General features: G+C 39.8%; 1 protein-coding gene across 1 annotated transcript in view; it reads right to left on the bottom strand.

Annotated features, from left to right (window-relative positions):
* IQCH (IQ motif containing H) overlaps window positions 1-26,749 on the bottom strand; it is a 217,321-nt gene that overhangs the window by 76,755 nt on the left and 113,817 nt on the right. The window contains 3 exon segments of the mRNA XM_027553044.1: window positions 2,335-2,607; window positions 11,349-11,524; window positions 15,957-16,040. Coding sequence (XP_027408845.1) covers window positions 2,335-2,607; window positions 11,349-11,524; window positions 15,957-16,040 — 533 coding nt within the window.

Here is a 26,749-nt window from a genome sequence, read left to right as displayed (position 1 = left end):
TAAATCCAATTTATCTTTGAGGAGAGGTTTTTATCCTACTTCTGAATATCAGCATTAGAGTGAAGCTTTACTGCATTAAAGATTCCTGTATCTTTAACCACAATTAACATATAAAGTTCTAAAATATTTCATAGCAAAGACTGCCTGAATTCTCATCAATGGGGACAAAAGCAAGACTCACTCAATATAAATACTGCACATACATTCTAAGGTTTTGAGGACTGTTAATGTAATATACACGTATGAAATTGTGTCACTTAAAAATGCATTTCACTTGTATTATGTCTATCAGCCTAGCATTCTACAGGGAAGCAGAGTTAAGTAATCCACTCTGTTACCTTCAAATTTCAGTGGAGGTTAATGATAATGGAAGGGACACATCAGGTCAGGGGAAGCTTCTCTCTTCTAATCCTATTAAGATAGCCTGTGCCTTTTCTAGAGTGCCCTCTTTAAAAGAAACTTCCTTCCTGAGCCCATGTATTGCCCATGAACACTCTATCTAGCAAGACTGAAACAATCTGGGGGCAATTTAATAATTGCCAGTTAGTCTCTGAAAAGTATGATTTGTTGAAAGACTTGGTTTGCGGGCTCAGCAGCTATGAGGTGCAGAGCATCAGGATCAGGCAGCTGAGAGAAGTAGCATGACCCCTAAATATTGTCACTCACAAACATCCGCATTTTGTACAGTTTTTTAGTTTCCCCAGAAGTAGGTGCCCCAAATCACTTGTGATTGGCTCAGAGGAATGGTTAAGAGATGGAATGAAACAGAGATTAAGAAATGTTAACAACTATTTGTCTTTCAGTTTCTTTATTGTAAAAAAAGATAGCAGTTAAATGTGAGAACACCTGCCAGAGCAAACTTAGAGTGGTTAATTTCTAGTTCTCTAGTGGGTAATTTTGTAGTGACTAATATTATGGTGACTGCAGCCATGAAATTAAAAGATGCTTACTCCTTGGAAGAAAAGTTATGACCAACCTAGATAGCATATTGAAAAGCAGAGACATTACTTTGACAACAAAGGTCTGTCTAGTCAAGGCTATGGTTTTTCCAGTGGTCATGTATGGATGTGAGAGTTGGACTGTGAAGAAAGCTGAATGCCGAAGAATTGATGCTTTTGAACTGTGGTGTTGGAGAAGACTCTTGACAGTCCCTTGGACTGCAAGGAGATCCAACCAGTCCATTCTGAAGATCAGCCCTGGGATTTCTTTGGAAGGAATGATGCTAAAGCTGAAACTCCAGTACTTTGGCCACCTCATATGAAGAGCTGACTCATTGGAAAAGACTCTGATGCTGGGAGGGATTGGGGGCAGGAGGAGAAGGGGACGACAGAGGATGAGATGGCTGGATGGCATCGCTGACTCGATGGACGTGAGTCTGAGTGAACTTCGGGAGTTGGTGATGGACAGGGAGGCCTGGCGTGCTGCGATTCATGGGGTCGCAAAGAGTCGGACATGACTGAGCGACTGAACTGAACTGAATATTATGGTTCTTCAAATATTAGGGCCCTAACTATCTTTTGGAAGAATGTACAGCCACAGACTCAGACCAAGGCAAATTCAGAAACAGAGAGTTTTCCTCCTGGAGTCATTTCACGTTCCCTTTCTGGGGTTTTCCCCCTTTCTTTATGGCCACTTACTGAACAGCTAGGATTTTGGGTTTGTTTTTTTTGTAGAGCCATGGATGTCCTTAGTCTGCCACTTGCCCTTGGCAATATGACTCCCTAGAGCTCTCCTAACCTGCTCCTTTTAGCCCGAACTGACTTTCACATTTCTTAGGGTCCTACTAAAATGACTAGCTAATTAATATGATGATGAACTAATCCATATTAAGGCAATAAATATTGATAGCAGATTAATACATGAGTAGAGCCTTCAGTTCCTTAATCCAAATGAATAAATACTTTGAGAATGACAATTTCTGTAAGGCCCATAGGAAGATACTTTAAACACTGAAGGACTAAAGTGTGTTATGCTCAGTCACGTCCAACACTTTTGCAACCTCATGAACTGTTAACCCGCCAGGCTCCTCTGTCCATGGGATTTTCCAGGCAAGAATACTAAACTGGGTTGCTATTTCCATTTCCTACTCCAGGGAATCTTCCCGACACAGGGATTGAACCCACACCTCTTGTGTCTCCGACACTGACAAGTGGATTCTTTACCACTGAACCACGAAGAAAGCCCGAAGGCTAAAGCAGATCCCATCAAATCAACTCAAGTATTCCATAATATTCTTCATTGGATAGGGCTGACTCCAGAAGACCTAAAAAGTTCCTACAAGGTCAAGAGAATGTGAAGTATTTAAACAGAGCCTCACTTGTCCACCCTGCTTACCTGCTGGTGACTATAGATGTTATATATTCCAGGAGGGACTGGCACATTTGCGTTCTCAAAGACCCGTTTGCTTCCAGACTTGGTGCTATAGAAATGAGCTAGTTCGGGCTCTGAGCCTAGGATAGGTATGTTTAACATGTCTGCCACGGCCAAATCATCTCTGTGGAGGAGCCCGCTGACAATGTAGGCTTCTTTCCCTTGGATGAGATTTTTTATTCTTTTGATTGCCTTGGGACTGTACATCAGGTGAGTAGCCAGGCACATATGCTGCTTCTGGGGGGAGATCGTAATATTCTTGTTAAAAGGTATTCTTTTTCTAGTCCATACACCTAATCTATAATGTTGCACACAATAAATGCATTATTAATAGCAGGCTGGGTTATGACCTATCCTGTTGTTTAGCAGTTTAAAATGATAAAAGCTGTTGGGGTGAGGCTCCATAATCGCTCACATCTTTAGTGTGTTGGAAATAGGCTCACTGGGAATAGAACTAATTACTACACATCTGTATTTATTTGATCCACGTGGAATTATCCTTCTGTCAGAAGGAAAAGAAGCTGGCGGCCTTTGGATAATAGTGATTCATCTCTGCAACACTTCTGGCATGGTTTAACACTAAAGCGTCTGGAAAATCAATACAAAAAAATGAAGAAAAGAGCCTCCTAATATTCTTCAGTATTCAGGGCTCCTAATCTGGCAACCCTTTAAATGATTCAGTAGGAAAAAGGCACTTGACTTGATACCCTCTTCCCAAAGTTCTACCACAAATTCCATTTCAAGAGTACATATTTTTATGATGATTATCATGGTTCTTGGCCAGCACTCCAGAGAGGACTCATGAATGGAAAATATTTGAGAATTTCAGCAACACTCAAATTCCTCTTCCATCGGAAAACTTTTTATTTTTGACTACTTACACCCAGGTCAGCAATACATGTGACGGTCTCCTTCAATTAAATAAATAATTCTGGCATGTCTAACAGGGGCAGAGGATGGAGCCAGATGGTCAGCACAAACCAAAACTAATACAAGAATGTCTCTGTGCTCAAGGAGTGGGAACACAGATGAGTACAATTAATGCATAATTAATACAAGGCAGAGAAGGGCCATAAAGAACTACAGAGGGCCTTGGAAGCATGGAGGAGGGAGGCAGAAGCCACGTGCTAGTGGGAAGAGCTGAAAAGGCAAATCACTTATCTCAGTTGGGTCTCAGTTTTCTCATCTGTAAAATGAGTATAATAATAGTACCCATCTCATAGGGATGCTGTGAGTATTAAATGAGATAATGCATGTAAAGCGCTTATAATAGTGCTTGGATATAATAAGCACTTAATGAACATCTGCTAATATTATTGTTATAAAAGAGGTTGGGGTTAAGGTAAATTCTGAAGGATGGGTAGGATTTTATCAGGTGAGGATGAGCATAGCCTAGGGATGGAATATGAGAGCCCAAGATTATGCTTATTTCTCTAGAGCAGAGAGCAACATGGCACATGAGAAAGTCCTGGGGCTTAGGAGCCAAATGGTTCTTTGAATCCAGTTCTGTCCCTAACAAATAACCTGAACTGGGGCAAATGACTTAGATTCCTTGAGACTAAGTTTCTCCATCTGCCGAGTGGGAATAAAAATAACCATTTGATGGGTTCCTCGAAGGATAAAATAAGACTATGAATGTTTAACACCTTTTATAATGCATGGCATTGAGTTGACATTCAACCGATGGTATTAAAAATTACTATGGAGAAAACTTAAAAAAAAATAAAGTCACTAAAATGTCATGCAAATAATATAATGCAAGACATGAGAGTCTTAATGGAGTTTAAAGGATTTTGTAGAGTGGATCCATCTCCCCCCAGAGTCTAGTCAAAATTCTGTTCAACAAGGCCTTAAATTGTGGAGAAATTCCGAGCCACTATTTTGGGGAATATCAGGCGCACGAGTTTGCAAACTGTTAGAGGATATGAATGCCGAGTATAAGAGAAAGTGACTGAGGAGACCCCCTGGATTTCAGTCCTATCTGAATTTGTAACTTGCCAGTTGATTTAGAAAACCTGATCTTTCTGAGCCTTGGTTCCCCACATTCAAATGAGGGGTTGAACCAGAAGTCTCTAGGGTCCTTTCAGCTGTGATATAACGTTAAAACCAAAGCTTTTCTGGATATACTATTTAATGGGTACAGAGCTGCTGCTTGGGATTTTGAAAAAGTTTTGAAACTGGATAACACGACGATTGTACAACGATGTGAATGCACTTAATGCCATGGAACTGTACACTTCAAATGATTTAAATGGTAAATTTTATGCTATGTATATTCTGCCTCCCCCTTCAAAACAAGATCCCCCCAAAAAATTCCTCTGAGAGAGGATTTTATGATTTACCCTATTGAACCCTCCCTTCAGAGCAAGTGATCTAAGTTCCTTTTGTCTATGGAATATGCATTTTCTACATAATTTAAATCCATTTTCAAAACCTGCCTTTAAGAATGCAGCTCTAGGAAATCCAGTGTTCCACTGGACAATGAATGGTGACAGCACCTCGTGAGTTTGTGTTTCCCATCTGATTGCTCACTGTTGATCCCCTTGTTTGTTATTTCACTCCTTTCCTTTCCTTACAAATTATTCCAATGAGGAAATGTGAAAAAGTGATATGTCTGGAGAACTGATGACTTGAGTCACAAAGTATATGGTGGACTTTTCAGGGACCTGGAAGTATATCTCAAAGGGGACAGTCTTCTCATGTCAAGTTCCCAAGGTCTCAGCACATGTACTCTTCCATTTGATCCATACGACACAATTAACAGTCCCTCTTTTGGAGATGGGGAAACTGAGGCTCAGGTGATTTGCCTATAGTCACACAGCTGGTACACAGCAGAGGCAGGATTATTATTCATTATTATTTTATTTATTTATTATTATTATTCGTTATTAGCACAGTTCTCATGGCATGGCTGCCATGATTTCTCCCATTTTACAGACTGAGTAGTGAGGTCTGAGGTTTTATGAAGTGTGATGAGGGGATGGCAGATGCAGCAATAGAACCTAATATGAACGTTCTGAACACATTTCCGGCCAGGATGAATGTCTGTCTCCTCTAGGGTTGCTTGTTTCTATTGGCAAGTACTCTACCCAACTCTATTATGTCATCTGCAGGCATGCCTTATTCTTCAGGCAAGATGGTCCCATGGTATTGTGTTCAATGTGTGTTTGATAAAGATTTGAATGTAAGTTATGGCAGAGCATTTCTGACTGCAGGTCTGGTGTGACCACGTAGAGAAAATCAGTATCATCAGATCAGTATCATCCAGTATCACCTGTGGATTTATACAGATGACAAAAATTAAAATGTTCCTAATTCCATAATACGATGTTGCTGTTTAGTTGCTCTGTTGTGTCTGACTCTTTTGTGACCCCATGGACTGTAGCCCCCCAGGCTCCTTAGGCAATAGGATTTCCCAGGCAACAATACTAGAGTGGGTTGCTGTTTTCTTCTCTAGGGGATCTTCCTGACCTAGGGATCAAACCCACGAATCCTGGTTGGCAGGCAGAATCTTTACTACTGAGCTGCTTGGGGAGCAACCCACTCTAGTATTCTTACCTGGAAAATTCCATGGACAGAGGAGCCTTAGGGGCTACAGTCTCTCAGGTTGCAAAGAGTTGAACTTGACTGAACAACTAAGCATGCACACATGCACCTGTGAAGCAATTCCAAAACATAGTTACAATTAACTTATCAGCACTATTTTTTTTTTTTTTTGGCCTGAGACAAAAGGTCGTTGCTTAGGAAGTCTTCATAAACATCACAATATTCAAAGGTAGACATGATGACTTTGTAACAGTATTTTTCACCTTTACAGATTCAAAAATTGTATAGTAACTTGGAGAGATGTACAAACAGATTTTTGGCACACTTAAAAAAAAATCTCAAAGCCATCCATTGGAATGAAAATAAGCACTGATACAATCTCTCAAATGCATTAAAAAGAAATAAAGCCATGACTAAACATGAGTAGGAAATGATCTGAAAGTGATGAGAGTTTTAATTCTTATATTTTAAAAAGGTGACTGCCTATGAGTGATTAATTACTCAAATACTTTAAACTTAAACTGTAAGAAGTATAAAGTACTTAAAAATATTTCCTACTTGTTTTTTATTCACAGAGATGCAGACCTACACAATGAATGTAACCCCATGAATTTGTTAGTGCCAACTGCCTATCTCCTCTTGGAAGGTGAAGAGTGGACTGTGAAGATACATTTCTCAGGTAATAGGACCGCAGAGCTGGAAAGGACTTTGACATGATCTAACCCATCATTTCATCTTATAGAGGAATAACAAAGGACCAGAGAGGTAAAGGTCATCCAGAAGCAAGGAGGTCTTTCCAGTTCATGATGGTGTTCCAGTGTCAGACAGATTTGGGTTCATACTCTGGCCCCACTAGTAACTTAGGACTAGAAAGTGAGTATTGGTTTCCTCGGCCACAGAAGGAAATTGATCATTTCTGTCTTGCTGCTGTGTCCTAAGCATCAAGTGAGAAAATGTTTGCTAAGCATTTGATAAATGTTAGCTGTTTACTCGCTTTCCTTTCCCCAAATCTAGTTCCCCTTGCCATCCCATGCTTCTTCAGTGTATACTGGCATTCCAGATATACGGAAATTGCTTATTAGCAGCTGCCAGACATTAGCTCCAGTTTCTGGATGGAGAAAACGAGGAAATTAACCACACGCTAATGGTAGTTCTTTTCCTTCTTGCTTCCCAACATCCACAGTAACTCTGACATTGAGGACAGGGAATAACTAGGAAGCACCAAAGCAATCCTTGCATTGATGGAGATATTGGGAAGTTTCTAAGATTATACATAAGTGGCAAAGATCTGTCCCCTTTTTCTCTTGCTTGTCCTGCTCCTGCCCTTTCTACTTCTTCCACAGCCAAGTGATGCCAATGAAATAGAGCTAGGCAGAGAGCTCTTACGGGAAAATTGAGGTATTCTATTATGAAAAAGCAAAATCCTCATTTTGGTTGTTGTTGTTGTTCAGTCTTGCTAAGTCATGTCTGACTGTGACTTCCATGAACTGCAGAACATTAGGCTTCCTGGTCATTCACTGTCTCCAAGAATTTACTCAAATTCATGTATTGAATTGAGTCAGTGATGTCATCCAGCCATCTCATCTTCTGCCACCCTCTTCTCCTTTTGCCTTCAATCCTCCCCAGCACCAGGATCTTTGCCAATAAGTCAGTTCTTCGCACCAGGTGGCCATTTGGTAGAAGAGTGAAATTCACTGAGTACACCAGCAAAGTAGAAATGCTATAGCATCCCTTGATCCCACTGTCCCCTCCCCATGATTTTGGTCAAATCATGCATCTGAAGTGTCACTGGGTAGTAACTCAACACATTGATAATATTTCCTACATGAACCATGCAATTGGTTTCTCTGATGGTCGACAGTTGATTTGGGTGCATCGCACTTGTGAATAAAGAAAGTCATCTTTATCAGCAAATTCAGATACTCCTCAAAAGTGTATAGCCTATTAGGTATTAAAATGTTGATCATTTACCATGGAAAGCTTAAATTCTTGCTAAAACATGGAGAAATTAATTTCATGCCATCTCTTGCACTGCCTTATTCTAAAAATGCTTCCATCATGTTTCCATGAATTTCCCAAAAGTTCTTGTCTAGGGATAAGATTCCACTCAGAATGCATTCCACTCATTAAAAATCAGTTTCTAAAAAAGTTTAAAAAAAAATCTGAACCTTGTTCATGATGAATCATGTGATACGGTTCAGTTCAGTTCAGTTGCTCAGTTGTGTCTGACTCTTTGTGACCCCATGAATCGCAGCACGCCAGGCCTCCCTGTCCATCACCAACTCCCGGGGTTCACTCAGACTCACGTCCATCGAGTCAGTGATGCCATCCAGCCTCTGTCATCCCCTTCTCCTCCTGCCCCCAATCCCTCCCAGCATCAGAGTCTTTTCCAATGAGTCAACTCTTCGCATGAGGTGGCCAAAGTACGGGAGTTTCAGCTTTAGCATCATTCCTTCCAAAGAACACCCAGGGCTGATCTTCAGAATGGACTGGTTGGATCTCTTTGCAGTCCAAGGGACTCTCAAGAGTCTTCTCCAACACCACAGTTCAAAAGCATCAATTCTTCAGCGCTCAGCTTTCTTCACAGTCCAACTCTCACATCCATACATGACCACTGGAAAAACCATAGCCTTGACTAGACGGACCTTTGTTGGCAAAGTAATGTCTCTGCTTTTGAATATGCTATCTAGGTTGGTCATAACTTTCCTTCCAAGGAGTAAGTGTCTTGTAATTGATGGCCGCAGTCACCATCTGCAGTGATTTTGGAGCCCAAAAAAATAAAGTCTGACACTGTTTCCACTGTTTCCCCATCTATTTCTCATGAAGTGATGGGACCAGATGCCACGATCTTCGTTTTCTGAATGTTGAGTTTTAAGCCAACTTTTTTACTCTCCTCTTTTACCTTCATCAAGAGGCTTTTTAGTTCCTCTTCACTTTCTGCCATAAGGGTGGTGTCATCTGCATATCTGAGGTTGTTGATATTTCTCCCGGCAATCTTGATTCCAGCTTGTGCTCCTTCCAGTCCAGCATTTCTTATGATGTACTCTGCATATAAGTTAAATAAGCAGGGTGACAATATACAGCCTTGACGTACTCCTTTTCCAATTTGGAACCAGTCTGTTGTTCCATGTCCAGTTCTAACTGTTGCTTCCTGACCTGCATACAAATTTCTCAAGAGGCAGGTCAGGTGGTCTGGTATTCTTGTCTCTTTCAGAATTTTCCACAGTTTATTGTGATCCACACAGTCAAAGGCTTTGGCATAGTCAATAAAGCAGAAATAGATGTTTTTCTGGAACTCTCTTCCTTTTTCCATGATCCAGCGGATGTTGGCAATTTGGTCTCTGGTTCCTCTGCCTTTTCTAAAACCAGCTTGAACAACTGGAAGTTCACGGTTCACATATTGCTGAAGCCTGGCTTGGAGAATTTTGAGCATTACTTTACTAGCATGTGAGATGAGTGCAATTGTGCGGTAGTTTGAGCATTCTTTGGCATTGCCTTTCTTTGGGACTGGAATGAAAATTGACCTTTTCCAGTCCTGTGGCCACTGCTGAGTTTTCCAAATTTGCTGGCATATTGAGTGCAGCACTTTCACAGCATCATCTTTCAGGATTTGAAATAGCTCAACTGGAATTCCACCACCTCCACTAGCTTTGTTCATAGTGATGCTTTCTAAGGCCCACTTGACTTCACATTCCAGGATGTCTGGCTCTAGGTCAGTGATCACACCATTGTGATTATCTGGGTCATGAAGATCTTTTTTGTACAGTTCTTCTATGTATTCTTGCCACCTCTTCTTAATATCTTCTGCTTCTGTTAGGTCCATACCATTTCTGTCCTTTATTGAGCCCATCTTTGCATGAAATGTTCCCTTGGTATTTCTAATTTTCTTGAAGAGATCTCTAGTTTTTCCCATTCTGTTGTTTTCCTCTATTTCTTTGCATTGATCGCTGAGGAAGGCTTTCTTATCTCTTCTTGCTATTCTTTGGAACTCTGCATTCAGATGCTTATATCTTTCCTTTTCTCCTTTGCTTTTCATTTCTCTTCTTTTCATGGCTATTTGTAAGGCCTCCCCAGACAGCCATTTTGCTTTTTTGCATTTCTTTTCCATGGGGATGGTCTTGATCCCTGTCTCCTGTACAATGTCACGAACCTCAGTCCATAGTTCATCAGGCACTCTATCTATCAGATCTAGGCCCTTAAATCTATTTCTCACTTCCACTGTATAATCATGAGGGATTTGATTTAGGTCATACCTGAATGGTCTAGTGGTTTCCCCTACTTTCTTCAATTTAAGTCTGAATTTGGCAATAAGGAATTCATGATCTGAGCCACAGTCAGCTCCTGGTTTTTTCCTTGTTTTTGCTGACTGTATAGAGCTTCTCCATCTTTGGCTGCAAAGAACATAATCAATCTAATTTCGGTGTTGACCATCTGGTGATGTCCATGTGTAGAGTCTTCTCTTGTGTTGTTGGAAGAGGGTGTTTGCTATGACCAGTGCATTTTCTTGGCAAAACTCTATTAATCTTTGCCCTGCTTCATTCCATATCCCAAGGCCAAATTTACCTGTTACTCCAGGTGTTTCTTGACTTCCTACTTTTGCATTCCAGTCCCCTATAATGAAAAGGAGATCTTTTTTGGGTGTTAGTTCTAAAAGATGTTGTAGGTCTTCATAGAACCGTTCAACTTCAGCTTCTTCAGTGTTACTGGTTGGGGCATAGACTTGGATTACTGTGATATTGAATGGTTTGTGATATGGTACATAAGACCAAATTCCCCTGGAGGGAAAAAACCCATGGAATCACAAGGAATTTGTTCTTGTTTAGTCACTAAGTTGTGTCCAACTCTTTTGCGACCCCATGGACTCTCGCCCACCAGGATCCTCTGTCCATGGGATTTCCCAGCCAAGAATACTGGAATGGGTTGTCATTTCGTTCTTCAGGGGATCTTCCAGACCCAGGGATCAAACCTGTGTCTCCTGCTTGGCAGGCAGATTCTTTACTACTGAGCCACCAGGGATGCCTATAACAAGGAATACTAGTTTGGAAATCAGAAAACAGAGGCCTTGATCTAAAGGCTGCCCCTAACTAGGCTTGTGACCACAGGCAGGCCCCGGCCTTTCTCTGCCTTGGTGTTCTCCACAAAAAATTAAGAAAAAGCAACCGTAGATGTTATAAATTCACCTGCTTGATGATACAACCCAATAACTACAATTAGGCTTCAGCTACAGAGAAACTGGGCAGCAGTAGCTCAGTCAAGTCTGCAAGTTAAACTGAGACATTTATTTCCTACAGTCCAACTAGTAGTCTAATCAGTAAAGCTGTTAAACTTGCAATAATATTTCACTGATGTGTACCAGAGCGTTGCAAGTTATAAAATTTCCAATTTAATTTTACTGCATCCCTGAAGCTGTAGTAATTAGAAGACAAACTCACAGTGAAGATGTTTATAGCTTCAGGGGTGATAATTTTGAACCTGTCCCGCAGGTCACTTCTGTCCTCAAGGTTCCCGGATTTGACAGCTGCCTGTAGACTCAGGATTTTATTGTAATACAGCAGTAACTCGTCATTCATTCGATGGGAGCAGATGTAGATGACGCTCACTTTGGCATCTGAAAACAACAGGCACAATGTTAATTACTGGTATAAAGGTAAATGACATTACGAACTCTGGCATCGGATTGATGTTGTGCAGTTTAAAATAAAGAGCATATCCAAAAGCCACATTCAAGTTAATTTAGATTGGTTTTGCACAGATCCTAGCAATTCAACTGGACTTTTTAAACTTTAGCATTTCTCTAAAACAACAACAACAACAACACCATTACCAAAAAGTAGACACAATGATTCCTTCAGAAGGAGAACTGAGAGATACCATGGAATTGTACTTTCAAATAAATACATAGGGATTTAGCCCCCAAACTCCCATTAACCTCAATGGGAACTGCATACTGCTTTTAAAATTCATCCCATTAACTTTAGTAAATTATAAAACCAAGCTATTAACTTTAGAAAGCTGATGAAATTGCAATTTCTTATTCTGCTTGGACTTGGGATTGTTCTATCCAAATAAATGGTCTGATTATGACCATAGCAATGATTATTTCAGGAAAGCAACCTTTTCCTTTCTCCATTCCCAAAGAGGACTATATTACTTAAATAGGACATCTAGTGATTCTTGGTTTAAAGGAAACACTATCTTAATTTAACTGTTCTCCTTCTTAAGATGTGCTTCTTATTATGTGTATAGAAAGAAATCCTAATTAAATTTCCCATCCAAATGGAATAGTAAGATGAGATTACCCACTCCAGGCTGCAGAATATTTTAGGGAGTATGGACAGGAAATCAGCAGCCAATGGAGTCACTCGTTGATTCGTAAAATAATTGACTGATCACTAGGGACAAAGCACTTTGCTGGACACGAAAGGAAATACAGGAATCAAAGCAACTGAGGTGTTGCCTGTGAGAAGCCACATTTCACATGTACTGCTGCTGCTGCTGCTAAGTCACTTCAGTCGTGTCCGCCTCTGTGCGACCCCATAGACGGCAGCCCACCAGGCTCCCCCGTCCCTGGGATTCTCCAGGCAAGAACACTGGAGTGGGTTGCCATTTCCTTCTCCAATGCATGAAAGTGAAAAGTGAAAGTGAAGTCGCTCAGTCGTGTCCAGACAGCCCTAAAACATGGTGGAATGTGGTAGATCCATGGCACATGCAGAACAGGTGCCCAGGAAAGGTCAGAGGAGGAAGCACTGTAAAGTGTTTCCTTCATCAAGCAGGGTGGAGAGGAGAGGATGCTAAGACTCCTATGTTCAGTTTGGCAGAGTATACAGAGCACAGACTGATTAAATTCTTGCTCAGCTGCATGCAGGCTGGAGTACATTATTTAATCTTTCTAAGCATTGGTTTCTTCCTTTGTAAATAGAGAATCAAATCACCCAGGGCACAGACTCTGGGAGAGTATGAAATGAAAGAATAAACACACACACGCACACACACACACATACATACATATACAAACACACACACACTCACGTAATGCACCTGGTGCAGTATCCAGCACATAATAAGTGCTCAACTAACAATACAGATGCACCAATCTGCCCCTAAGTCCACCCTGACTAGGCCAGCTAAGAGTGATTCTACACCTCGCCTTCCACACTTGCACTCCTTTTCATCAGTGCCTGAAGATGTAACACAATGAAGTAGTGTCCTCTGCTGTTCTATCTTGTTGTTCCAAATCCTTTGATCTTGGCTCTCCAGACTCTTTAAAGGTAAGGTGTATGCTTTAAAAAAAAATCCCCCATGCCCTGGTATAATGTCAAGTGTGCAGGAGTCACTCAATAAATATTTGTGAGTTGACCAAAGGGATCTGGGAGAATGGAGAGATTCAGGAAGTTGAAAGTCATACACAATAGTGAGATTCACAGCATGCAGGAGAAATCTGTTCTGGAAAAGAGCATTTTGTGGCTAGAAGCAGTGTCTTCTGAGCTGGACCAGAGGTGGGCCCAGAGTAAGTGCTCCATAAATGTAAATACTTAAGTGGCTCCTACTTAATGTCGAAAGCACATTGCCACATGAGCCTCAAAATAAATTAACCGAGGAGACAGCAGTTACAAAACTTGTATTCAACTGTTGAATGATCAAATTAGTAATCACAAATCTTGTGTTTTCAATAGAAGTCTAGTATCTTATCACACTAGTAGTTTGTAAAACCAAACTAGTGGGGGTTTTTAAGTATAAAAAAAGGACACAAAAACAAACAAAAATAATAAAGATTCCATAGCAGAAGAAAACTAAATTTTTCTTGGGAAGAAATTTCTGGGTTACAAATAATAAGAAATCATGTTGTTAATTTTACCTTTCCTGCTCATTTTGAGCAAAGGAATGTTATATCACTAACAGTAATATCCAGTATTATCCAGTTTGACTGTGGATCAACAAATATTCAAAATTAATTGGTGATTTTGGAAAGGAATTAATGAGAAGATGAAATTGTTTTGATTGCTAGTCAACAGTCAGGATCAGTCACTCTCTTGCTTAAACTCCTCTAGAAGTTGAAAACATTAGCCACTGAGGTCTCCCCACCTGATACCCTGACTTTACAGCCAATATCTGAACAAGTCTTAATGTGTGATCAGAATAGCTTTGTTCCCCCTGAATAAGCAGAAAAATCAACACCTTTTACTAGGAATTAACAGAATTTAAAAAATAAAATCACTGATTCTTTCACAAATTACCACTTATTTTGCTAGTTTCTTTATATTTTTATTTCACAAGCAAGGACTTTTCCTATCTTCTCATTTCTCTCTAAACTTTTATTACTTCTCTTGAAGGGGTTTTCGGATTGCATTGTTATGTCATGAAGATGGTATACAAAGAAAAGGCATTTGGTTCTAACTTCTCAGAAAGGTTCATATTAGCAAACTTTTCCACTGCGGGTAGACATAGACTGAATTACTGAGTTATTTAAAATAGAAGTCTAATATGTTTAAGTTTTCTCTAATAAAGAGACTCCTTGGTAAAGAAATTCTTTGCTGATGGTTTGCGCTATAAATATACAGAAGGGTATATAAAAAGCTAAAGAAAAAAATTAAATAAATTAGAGCAAAGCCTGCCCTCTGCTGCACTTCAGTGGTTTCCACCCAGTCAGGTTTTTAGTTGAAATAGCTCAGCACTAACAAATCAATCTTAAGTCATTAAAATAATTTTTGTAAGGCTGAAAAACAATATTAGTGCCTAGATAATAGATTAAAGCAATTACCCTATTATTATTTTAGGACACTGTAAATTTCTAGTACTGATGTATTTTTGTTACCAAATGGCATTTATAAAATAATAATGATGCTGAAATATATATGAATCATGTAAAGTGTGTCATTCCAGGGAGCCAGCTAAGTTGGTCATTGATAATTTAAAATTCTTCCTTGTTTTGCTTAAATAAGGGCCAAAGTGATTATATTTTAGCAATACTAAGAAGTTCTTACTTGGAAACTTAGTAAAAAAAAAAAAAAAAAGGCTAGTTTTTTGTTTAACCCTGAATTTCTGGCCAGGATCTCCCCTACTGATTCAACATTATTGCTTAGGCTTTGAAACCTTTATTCATTAAACCTCATTTCAAACAGTGTCAAACAAAGCCATAACATTCTTGTATCCTTCTTTCTGGGCCCCAGGTTGGTGTCTGATTTAAAACTGACCAAACCAGTACTAGAACTCGACTTTTACAAAGATGTGTCTATCACTCAAGGTCTGTGTTTCTAAGAATTCCCTTCACTAGGCACTTTCTGTTGTCTCATAGCTAGATACTGCTGCTGCTACTGCCAAGTCGCTTCAGTCGTGTCCAACTCTGTGCGACCCCATAGACGGGAGCCCACCAGGTTCCCCCATCCCTGGGATTCTCCAGGCAAGAACACTGGAGTGGGTTGCCGTTTCCTTCTCCAATGCATGAAAGTGAAAAGTGAAAGTGAAGTCGCTCAGTCATGTCTGACTCTTAGCGATCCCACGGACTGCAGCCCACCAGGCTCTTCCATCCATGGGATTTTCCAGGCAAGAGTACTGGAGTGGGGTGCCATTGCCTTCTCCAATATATTTAAATAGAAGCTTCTTTTAAATCTATATTCATTCCCCTCTTATTCTTATAATGAAAACAGAATGTACAAAACCACAGTTCTGATACCTCCATTCATTCCTCATAATATAATAGACAATATTGACACAGATATAAAAAACATTGACTTTCTTCACTGCCAGATTCAGTAAAAGAAGAAGAGTTGGGGCTATAGGAGAGAAATCCTTATTCAATCCTGCAGCAAAGAGAATTAGAAAATTACCCAAGTATATTGGTTAAAATGTCACTTGTTTATTCAAGTTGACTTCACTATAAATATGTTCTTTAAAATGAAACATTCAATTGCCCTACAAGTAGAAGTACTATTCAAAGAAGCCTTTTACAAGCCTTTTCTTTGTAGAGTGAAAACAAAAACATTTAATCAACATTCGTTGATAAACATCCTGAAGAGCCATTTGTGTAAAAGTATTTACTATACCTAAGATGTCACATAGCCTCCCCAGCTGCGTGTTCTGCTCTGTGTTGAAATCGGCAATATTTTGTCGCACAGGCTGGGAATAACCTAAAAGGCAAACCAGATGTCAAAATTCAGAAAGAGCAAGCCACTATGGTAAAATGGCACATGAGGATTTCAGTGTCATGGTCCACATTTCCAGAAAAGAATTGTCTCTGAAGCATCTTGCAGAAACAATCCAACTCCTAAGAACGAGGTCCTTGCTCCTCAAGGGATTAAGCACTACTCTGGAAGATGTGCTAGGCAGCATATTCTGCAACGGAGAGGTTCATATTTTTCAGTACCAACAAAGCTGCTGGGAATCAGGATCACAGAAACATGGGGAAATTTTGGCAATTTAACACAAATGTTTAAAAGAGCACGTAAGAACATTATGCTCAGATTTTAAAAATATTTTGCCTTTTCAACCCATGCATCTGATGTGACATTTTGAAGTGTGTCCTGGAATCATTCTCAACTGATACTCAGATTTCAGACAAAACCCTTGCTGTTGCAACTATGTATTTAAATAACTCTAAATACTAAAGAAATATGCTTCTGCTCACACAGTCAAAAGGACTTTAACTTTAAAGGGCAATAGAGGTTAATGTAGGTACTTTGTCAGTACTAATGAAAGCCCCACCATTTCTTTTGTGTCCATTGGAACGGCAGAAGGAAAACACATGTGAATTATTGTCCTAAAATCTTCTACAGCAGGAAAAATTCCTGCTACTTCAGGGGTTAAAATTAAAAAGTGGATCAAAACACGAACTTAAAAGGCATGCATACTCACAAATATGCATAATTGTTTATACAAATTTCAGCAACTGTAGGTGTAACTTTTAAAACAATAATAAAATTGCTTTTCACATTTTGAAGAGATGCTTCAATGCCTCCTTGTGGTTAGTGAGCCCAAACACATGTTTCAAGTTAAACTGCTGTAGATAAAGTGGTTTTAAATACTACATCTTCGAGATGTGACAGATTTCCTTTTCAGCATAAGGAAAACTATAGCAATTCAGGCAACAGGGCTTCAGATCAAATGAACTCTGATAATTGGCTCTTTGCTTTGATGTTAGTGTTTAAACACTAGACAACGTCTGGAAATTAAATGAGTTTACAATTCATCTAAAAGTCTCCCTTTAGCTTTATGCAGATGAGCTTAAGAAGTAAAAAGGCAGAAGGACAAGAGGGCTGTTTGAATTATTTTTGAAAAATTATTAATTTCTAAAATAATTTGGGGAACTCTTCCACATATGAAAGTTAATACATACAGCTACAAACAATGCTACCTTGATGTGCAGTTGCAATAATGTAACTCTTGGGATTTTGCATATGTATAATTCTGTCTATACTCAGATAAATGTTTAAGAAGATGTGAATATCATCTATCAAGAATATAAGAAGGCAGGAAAATGCCTAGAGAATAAAGTATGATTAAGAAAAGTGCCTGAGAGCATTCGACGAATGCATTTCCTTTCAAAAGAAAGATAAAAGGCCGTGTGAGATGGCTCATTAAAATGATGTCCAATTTAAAATATAAAGGATGTCTGATCACGTTCTTGCCACATATGCAGCATGTGAGGAAGTCCGTGTTTCGATCAATTACTTGAGGTCAGTTTTCCAACAAATTACTCAGTACCTTTGTTACCCTGATCAAGGAGCACATAGAGTGTCATGCAGGATTATGATAAATGCTTACTCAGTTAACCCTACAAATGCACCCATATTACAGAACCGTATATTAACAATCTCAGGGCATTGTTACAGAGGATCATATGGAGCAACTGATAGGAAGATATTTTGTAAACTGTAAGTTACTGTGTAAACAGAAGGTATTTTAAAATTACAAGCTTTTAGGACTTCCAAAGCTTGTAACAGCAAAAACAAATTCTGCCACAGCAACAGATCATTCCACATGGGCAAGATACAGTGCAAGGCACACTTCCATCAGCAGAGCAGAAGTTAGGAGTCAATTTTTTTAAAAGTCAGATTTCTTAGGTTTTGTACATCCACAAAGTACACACGTTGACACCTGGGTGAAAAGACCTCATCGATGTGGGCAGCATATATTAAATACAATAGTGACTTAACCAGGAAACTGTCAGCATGGATGTTGTGGGCCTGAGGAGTTCAGCAGACATGGCCAGTGGCAATGAAACATCATACTTTGGAATACAATCTACGAAGTCATGGATATGTCAAAGGTGCGACTAGAAACACCAGAGAAGTTTTGAGAAATCTTGTACTTCAACCCTCTTCATTACAGATACGGAAACTCGGGTAAGTCCCTTGTCTCTTTTCCAAGGTAACATACACTTACAAATTATTATATAGTTCAGATACCACATCTTTAACTCTTGTGACAAATGTGCTTGTGTCAAGTGAGAGAGAAGACAAGACTCCCAGTGTGAGGAGAGAACGCCAGAGGGACAAAGAGCTTTTGCCAGTTTTCTCACTTTTATTTTCAGTTGCTATGTCAGGCAGAATAATGGCCTCCAAATCTGTCCCCGTGCTAATCCCCAGAACCTGGGAATATGCTAGGTTACATGGCAAAGGGGAAATAAAGCTGCAAATGGAATAAAGATTTCTAATCAGCTGACCTTAAAATAAGGAGATTCTCCCAGATTATTTGGCTGGACCCAATGCCATCACAAGGACCTTAACAGTGGAAGAGGGAGGTGGCAGAGCAGAGTTAGAGCAGAGGTGCCTACAGAAGAAAGGCACAGAGAAGCCACGTTGCTGGCTTTAAAGATGCAGGAAGTGGGCCATGGCCTTTCCTTGTCCATTACATTGCGAGTGGCTTCCAGAAGCTGGAAAGGGTCAGAAAACAAATCCTTCCCTAGAGCCTCTGAGGGAATGTTGGCCTGCACACACCTTGATTTTAGCTCCTTTCACACTTCTGAACTACAGAATTATTACTATGAAGCAACAAATTTGTATTGTTTTAGCCAGTAAGCTGTGGAAACAATAACTGTCAAAAATTCTTAAAAATATGGGAATACCGGACCACCTTACCTGCCTCTTGAGAAACCTGTACACAGGTCAAGAAGCAACAGTTAGAACCAGACATGGAAAAATGGACTGGTTCTAGATTGGGAAAGGAGTACGTCAAGGCTGTATATTGTCACCCTGCTTATTTAACTTATATGCAGAGTACATCATGAGAAATGCTGGGCTGGATGAAGCACAAGCTGGAATCAAGATTGCTGGGAGAAATATCAATAACCTCAGATGTGCAGATGACACCACCCTTATGGCAGAAAGTGAAGAGGAACTAAAGAGACTCTTGATGAAGCTGAAAGAGCAGAGTGAAAAAACTGGCTTAAAACTCAACATTCTAAAAACTAAGATCAATATTTGGCAAAACTAATACAATTATGTAAAGTTTAAAAATAAAATTTAAAAAACAAAAACAAAAAACAAACTAAGATCATGGGATCTGGTCCCTCAGTTCAGTTCACTTCAGTTGCTCAGTTGGGTCTGACTCTTTGCGACCTCATGGACTGCAGCATACCAGGCCTCCCTATCGATCACCAACTCCTGGAGTTTACTCAAATTCATGTCCTTTGAGTCGGTGATGCCATCCACCCATCTCATCCTCTGTCGTCCCCTTCTCTTCCTGCCTTCAATCTTTCCCAGCATTAGGGTCAGCTAATGAGTCAGCTCTTTGCATCAGGTGGCCAAAGTATTGGAGTTTCAGCTTCAATATCAGTCCTTCCAATGAATATTCAGGGTTGATTTCCTTTATGATAAACTGGTTGGATCTCCGTGCAGTCCAAGGGACTCTCAAGAGTCTTTTCCAACATCACGGTTCAAAAGCATCAATTCTTCGGCACTAGGCTTTCTTTATAGTCCAATTCTTACATCCATACATGACCTCTGGAAAAACCATAGCCTTGACTAGATGGACCTTTGTTGACAAAGTAATATCTCTGTTTTTTAATATGCTGTCTAGGTTTGTCATAACTTTTCTTCCAAGGAGTAAGCATCTTTTAATTTCATGGCTGCAGTCACCATCTGTAGTGATTCAGGAGCCCCACAAAATAAAGTCTGACACTGTTTCCACTGTTTCCCCATCTATTTCCCATGAAGTGATGGGACTGGATGCCATGATCTTAGTTTTCTGAATGTTGAGCTTTAAGCCAACTTTTTCACTCTCCTCTTGCACTTTCATCAAGAGGCTCTTTAGTTTTTCTTCACTTTCTGCCATAAGGGTGGTGTCATCTGCATATCTGAGGTTATTGATATTTCTCCCGGCAACCTCAATTCCAGCTTGTGCTTCATCCAGCCCAGCGTTTCTCATGATGTACTCTGCATATAAGTTAAATAAGCAGGGTGACAGCATACAGCCTTGATGTACTCTTTTTCCTATTTGGAACCAGTCTGTTGTTCCATGTCCAGTTCTAACTCTTGCTTCCTGACCTGCACACAAATTTCTCAAGAGGCAGATCAGGTGGTCTGGTATTCTCGTCTCTTTCAGAATTTTACACAGTTTATTGTGATGCACACAATCAAAGGTTTTGGCATGGTCAATAAAGCACAGAAATTGATGTTTTTCTGGAACTCTCTTGCTTTTTCCATGATCCAGCGGATGTTGGCAACTTGATCTCTGGTTCCTCTGCCTTTTCTAAAACCAGCTTGAACATCTTGAAATTCACGGTTCATGTATTGCTGAAGCCTGGCTTGGAGAATTTTGAGCATTACTTCACTAGCGTGTGAGATGAGTATTATTGTGTGGTAGTTTGAACATTCTTTGGCATTGCCTTTCTTTGGGATTGGAATGAAAACTGACCTTTTCCAGTCTTGTGGCCAGTCCTGAGTTTTCCAAATTTGCTGGCATATTGTGTGCAGCACTTTCACAGCATCATCTTTTAGGATTTGAAATAGCTCAACTGAAATTCCATCACCTCCACTAGCTTCGTTCATAGTGATGCTTCCTAAGACCCACTTGACTTCACATTCCAGAATGTCTGGCTCTAGGTGAGTGATCACACCATCGTGATTATCTGGGTCGTGAAGATCTTTTTTGCACACTTCTTCTGTGTATTCTTGCCACCTCTTCTTAATGTCTTCTGCTTCTGTTAGGTCCATACCATTTTTGTCCTTTATTGAGCCCATCTTTGCATGAACAGTTCCCTTGGTATTTCTAATTTTCTTGAAGAGATCTCTAGTCTTTCCCATTCTATTGTTTTCCTCTGTTTCTTTGCACTGATCCCTGAGGAGGGCTTTCTTATCTCTTCTTGCTATTCTTTGGAACTCTGTATTCAAATGGGTATATCTTTCCTTTTCTCCTTTGCTTTTCACTTCTCTTCTTTTCACAGCTACTCGTAAGGCCTCCTCAGACAGCCATTTTGCTTTTTTGCATTTCTTTTTCTTTTTTTTGCATTTCTTTTTCTGGTCCCATCACTTCATGGCAGATAGATGAAAAAAAAGTAGAGAGAGTGACAGATTTTATTTTCTTGGGCTCCAAAATCACTGCAGATGGTGACTGCAGTCATGAAATGAAAAGACAGTTGCTCCTTGTAAGAAAAGCTATGACAAACCTATACAGTGTCTTAAAAAGGAGAGACATCACTTTGCTGACAATGGTCCACATAGTCAAGGCCATGGCTTTCCAATAGTCATGCAGAGTTGTCAGGGTTGGACCATAAAGAGGGCTGAGCACCAAACAAGTGATGCTTTTGAACTGTGGTGCTGGAGAAGTCTTGAGAGTCCCTTGGACTACAAGCAGATCAAACCAGTCAAACCTAAAGGAAAGGAGTCCTGAATATACATTGGAAGGACTGATGCTGACGCTGAAGCTCCAATACTTTGGCCACCTGATGTGAAGAGCCGACTCATTGGAAAAGACCCTGATGCTGGGAAAGATTGAGGGTAGGAGGAGAAGCAGGTGACAGAGGATAAGATGGTTGATGGCATCATCGACTCAATGGACAAGAGTTTGAGCAAATGCTGGGAGAATAGTGAAGGGCAGGGAATCCTGGCAGGCTGCAGTCCATGGGGTCACAAAGAGTCAAGCACAACTGAGTGACTGAAAAACAACAACAACAACAGCCAGTAAGCTGTGGTGACTGGTCAGAGGGCAATAGAAAACTATTATGACTGTCTACTTTCCCTTACTCCCAGTAAGAACACCCTCCAGACAGTGTACTCCTCTTTCACCTCTAACTGAAAGATGGGTGATGGGGGATTGAGATCCCTAATTAGAGCTCAGAATAAGCACTCAATAAGTATCATTGTTGTTACTATTATTTTTCCTAACCTCAGCTGAGCCAGACTTAAATTCTCTAAAGGAGCTCTACTTAAATGTAGGGAAATCATTGTTATAACATGCACAAATTACTTGGGCTATCAAAATACTGCTCTTCTAGCTTGTGGAGCTGATCGACCCTAATTGCTGTCAGATAGACCTGACTTCCCTTTTCTAAGAAGGTTCTCAGTCTTCCCTTACTATCATTCTCTCACACGCTCTCTTCACCACTTTTCTCATTTTGTCATTACACATTATTTTGCTAGCTTGTTTACTTGTTTGTGGTACATCGCTCCTTCCCCCTGTATCACTCTGGCTCCGTTAGCCAGACTGTAAGCTCCATCAGAACAGGAACGCTGTGATACTCCCAATCAAATGAGCCAAGGAAATGTGCCTGAAGAGCCTACTCAAAGAATCTGTCTTTTAAATTCTTAGCCCTTTCTCTATTGTGTTTTCATCACTCCCTCCTCTCCTTTCAACACTCATGAAGTTGGGTTCTCTGATCTGGAGAATTTCTGGGGAACTCAAGGAATGGTAAGTGGATTTGTAGCTTTCTCTAGGTCCTTATCAGCATAGACTAAAACAGCACTCGCATAAAGGTACACACTCTCTTCCTTACAACCATAGAGAGGAATACAGATTCTTTCCTTATGCCATCCTCATCACCTGCAATGTATTCATAGTTTGATAAAGTATTCCATCTTTCCTCAAAATATTATTGTCTCTGCTTCATATTGAAAAATGGTACCTGAATGTGTCCCTCTGAAGTTTTCCAACTACCATACTTTTGGTCTTCTATGGAACCAAGGATGCCCATTAAGGGTTACTGGCTATCATTTCTCCATCTTAATTTCTGCCCTCGTCTTCTTTCCCATCCCTGTCTTCACCCCGACACAAACTCCTATCAGATGATGCTAATTGCCTGTTTGCAACCCAGTAAACTAGTCCTGCTAGGATTGACTTTTCCTTTACAGCAACTGCAGAGACCCAAGAACATGAGCAAGGCCATGCTAAGAGGCCATGACTCCTTGGGACTGTGGGTGCCTTTGTGACAGGCCCCTACTATTGCAGTAAAATCAAGTATTCTTGAACCCTGCTTATTACTCTGTGGTTGACTCCTACTTTATTTTGTCTCCAAGTCCTATACCATACAATTGTACCTAAGGCAGAGAAGGGGTTAATAACAAATTTCCAGTTACTACACAGTTGTCATTCATCCCGTCATTCTGACCTGAGGTGGGAGTCACCCATGTCTCAGCTTGATGAACTGGAGCAGTGGTTCTCAACCTTTTTCCCATTTGGAAACCCATCACAGGCAATGTTCAAATGCATCACACACTCCAAAGGGCATTCGCAGGGTTACAAAAGCAGTAGCTTTAACTCTATCCCTTTCTCTTCCACTCAAGAAAGCATATAAGATGCAAGCTGAGTGAGGGTGGCATTATTATAGAAATCATCTTGAACTGTTCCAATTCATAACAAGCTAAACATTAGCAAAACTTTGGACTCTAATAATAAAAATTTAGGGAACACAGAACATACTTTACAAATGATTGCACATCAGCATCCTGCAGTCATCTAGAGAAATGTGATCTAGACATTATGGTTATACCCTGATTTTACTTACTTGTGCAAGTGTGAAAGCACAGGATACTGAGGTAGGAGATAAGATTCAGCAAGAGGGAGGCCTGTCTGGGTTATGTGTATGGTCCATCCAGTGCCAATTTGATGAAAATAAAGCTGAGGGTTGGGATTACCCTGGAGGTCCAGTGGTTAAGAATCTGCCTTCCACTGCAGGGGATGTAGGTTTGATTCCTGGTCAGGGAACTAAGATCCTATATGCGGCAGGGCAACTCAGCCACATGCTGCAACTTGAGAAGTCTCAGCTCTGCAACTAGAGAAAGCCCATGCCCCACAACAAAGACCCAGTGCAGCCAAAATAAAAACAAAGCAAAAACAAACAAACAAAAAACAGGTTAAAAAACTGTTTTGGGGGGCTTCAGAGGGAAATTAGAGAAATTTGTGATGAGGTACACACAAGAAACATAGGAGGTACTCAAATCTTTGCTGAGTTTTGAAAACATTCTCGAACCAAACTGGCCAAATGGATTCTGTACGGTGCTGAAAGCCTTTCCCTCAAGAGTGAAAACTTTTTCTTATTCAAACTTTTTGTCAGTGACTGGCATAGCACTGTATCCAACTAAAGTTAGTGATTCTCAAAGCGCGGTCTGGGGACCTGGGGGACAGGAGGCCTGGAAGGTTAAAACTCTTTTCAAAATAATACTAAGATGACATTTCCCCTTTTCAGTATTATCCTGCCACAAAATATAAGTTCATTGATTTCAGATTCCACATTGAAAGTAAATCTTAAAAATAATCACTGTTGAGTTTTGATATAAAATCAAAGTAGAGTCTACACAGTTATCTGAAAAGGCTATAAAATATAAAAAGTATTCCTCCCTTTTCCACATACTTATCTGTGTGAGGCCAGGTTTTCTTCATATGCTTAAACCAAAACAGTATATTGCAACAGACTGGATGCAGAAATAGACAGGAGAATCCTACTACTTTCTATTAAGAGATTTGCAAACTTGTCAACCAATGCCATTCTTCTCACCAAATTTTTTTTTTTTGTTTTGGAAAAGAAAGGGTCTTTTTAAAATAAAAATATGTTTTCATAGGTTAACATTGGTAATGTGCTTACTATTGCCATTTTAATATAAACTGTTTTTAAAGTATCTCAGTTTTCGTTCCTAATGTGGTAGATATAGACAGATATAACCCACATAAACCAACACTCTAGGGTCTTCAGTGGTCTTTACAAGTGTAAATTTGAGGACCACTGAACAAAAATCTTATTATTTTTTATGATAAGGAGATGAAAAATATATTTTATCTTAGTGTAAGTAAGACTTTCTTTGAACCATATCCTAATACTAATCATTTCATCCAGAGCCCAGGAACTGATGTCACTTGACACCCAACTGAATGCTGTTTCTGTATTTTAGGGTACAACATCTGATAGACAGCTCAAGTCCACATGGGCCATTTAATATTACAAGGTCATAGGGCCAACCCTGATCCAACCAGTGAATGCATGTTGATGTGGGTTACTTGGATGAATACAACATGGATGAACAGAAATATGTTTTCATTTTAATTGGGGCTATAAAGAAATCTGAAAGTTGTAAGCATACTTTATTCCTGATCCCCAAAGATCTGGATTTTCTGGGAACTGCTGTCTGGAAGATCTTGGCAGTACATGTGTTTCAAAAATCTAGTGTGGCCGAATCATAACTAAACTGAGGATTCCATCCTTCTTGCCAAAATACACTTTGAAGGCTGCAAAGATTTGACTGAAAGTCCTGATTTCCCAGCCCTGAGGTGAAAGCAGAAGAAATGTATCGAGTCTTTGAGTTGTCAGCTTGAAGTGGGAAAGTAGAAAAGGGTCAATGTGCTCAGAGGCACAGTAAAAATGTGATTTGAGATATACTCCTCTGGGCTCTAGTCCCAAACCTGATAACAAATGAAAGTGAGCACAGTTCTTACCTTCTGGTGAAACAGGAGCTCGGTTAGGAAGGAACTGTCTCATGAGCATTTGGGATATAGCAGTTGTGCATAAAAGTTAGAACCTCTATCTTTCAGGCTATTGTGACAATACAGAGCAACAGAAAAACATTTTCATGAGCCTTGAAGTAACAGGATCCATAATTTTATGGACTGGAGTATCTTGGAGACCAGGAATTCTGTTAGCCTCAAGGATAATTTGCTGAAATAATGCACAGATGGGAAAAAATGAGGCTGAACTATATACATTCCTTTTTGCCATTAAATAGGCAATGAAATAAAAGACCACATGGAGAAAAGGGGAAATCCCACCTCAATACATTATTCCCTATTTGTATTTTAGAGGAGGAAGAGAAGTGACAGAGGACGGTCATCACTGGGAGTTTAACTGGCTGGCAGCAGCCTCATATACCTGTTCATGGTATCAGAACCCCACACTCGGCACATCTCATTTAATGTTAACATATTTTAAAATGCCAGGGAGCTTAAGAGTAGCAGCAAGTGACACACTGTAATAAAGAAGCACGGGGGTTAAATTAAAAGTGGAGGAAGTAACCTGGCCAAAGAAACTGGAAGCAGAGTTCGTTTGTAGGTTTTATTTAGACCTCTGATTTTTCTAGAGGAATTAGGATTCTTTGTTGCAGTTCTTACTTAGCTTGACTGATAGATTTTACTTAAAATAGACCCTAGTATTCTATTCCTGCTATGAACCATAGTAGATTATTCTGTTATAATTATATTTCATTAATAAAAATGATAAAAATGTGCAATATCCAATTAAGAGATGAGCCTATATAACCTGGAAAGGATTACTTTCTTTTCATCATCTTATAAAATTACAAAGCCAGTCTGTTTCTTTGGACAATTAATCAACAACATCCTACCTCTCCTGTTGGTTAAAAATAGCTAAAACTTTCTGTTACATCTGGGAGTACTTCCCAAAATATATAACAGCAAG

This window comes from Bos indicus x Bos taurus, chromosome 10 (assembly GCF_003369695.1).
Source record: "Bos indicus x Bos taurus breed Angus x Brahman F1 hybrid chromosome 10, Bos_hybrid_MaternalHap_v2.0, whole genome shotgun sequence".
Lineage (NCBI taxonomy): Eukaryota > Metazoa > Chordata > Mammalia > Artiodactyla > Bovidae > Bos > Bos indicus x Bos taurus.
This window is presented reverse-complemented; position numbering and strand designations above follow the sequence as displayed.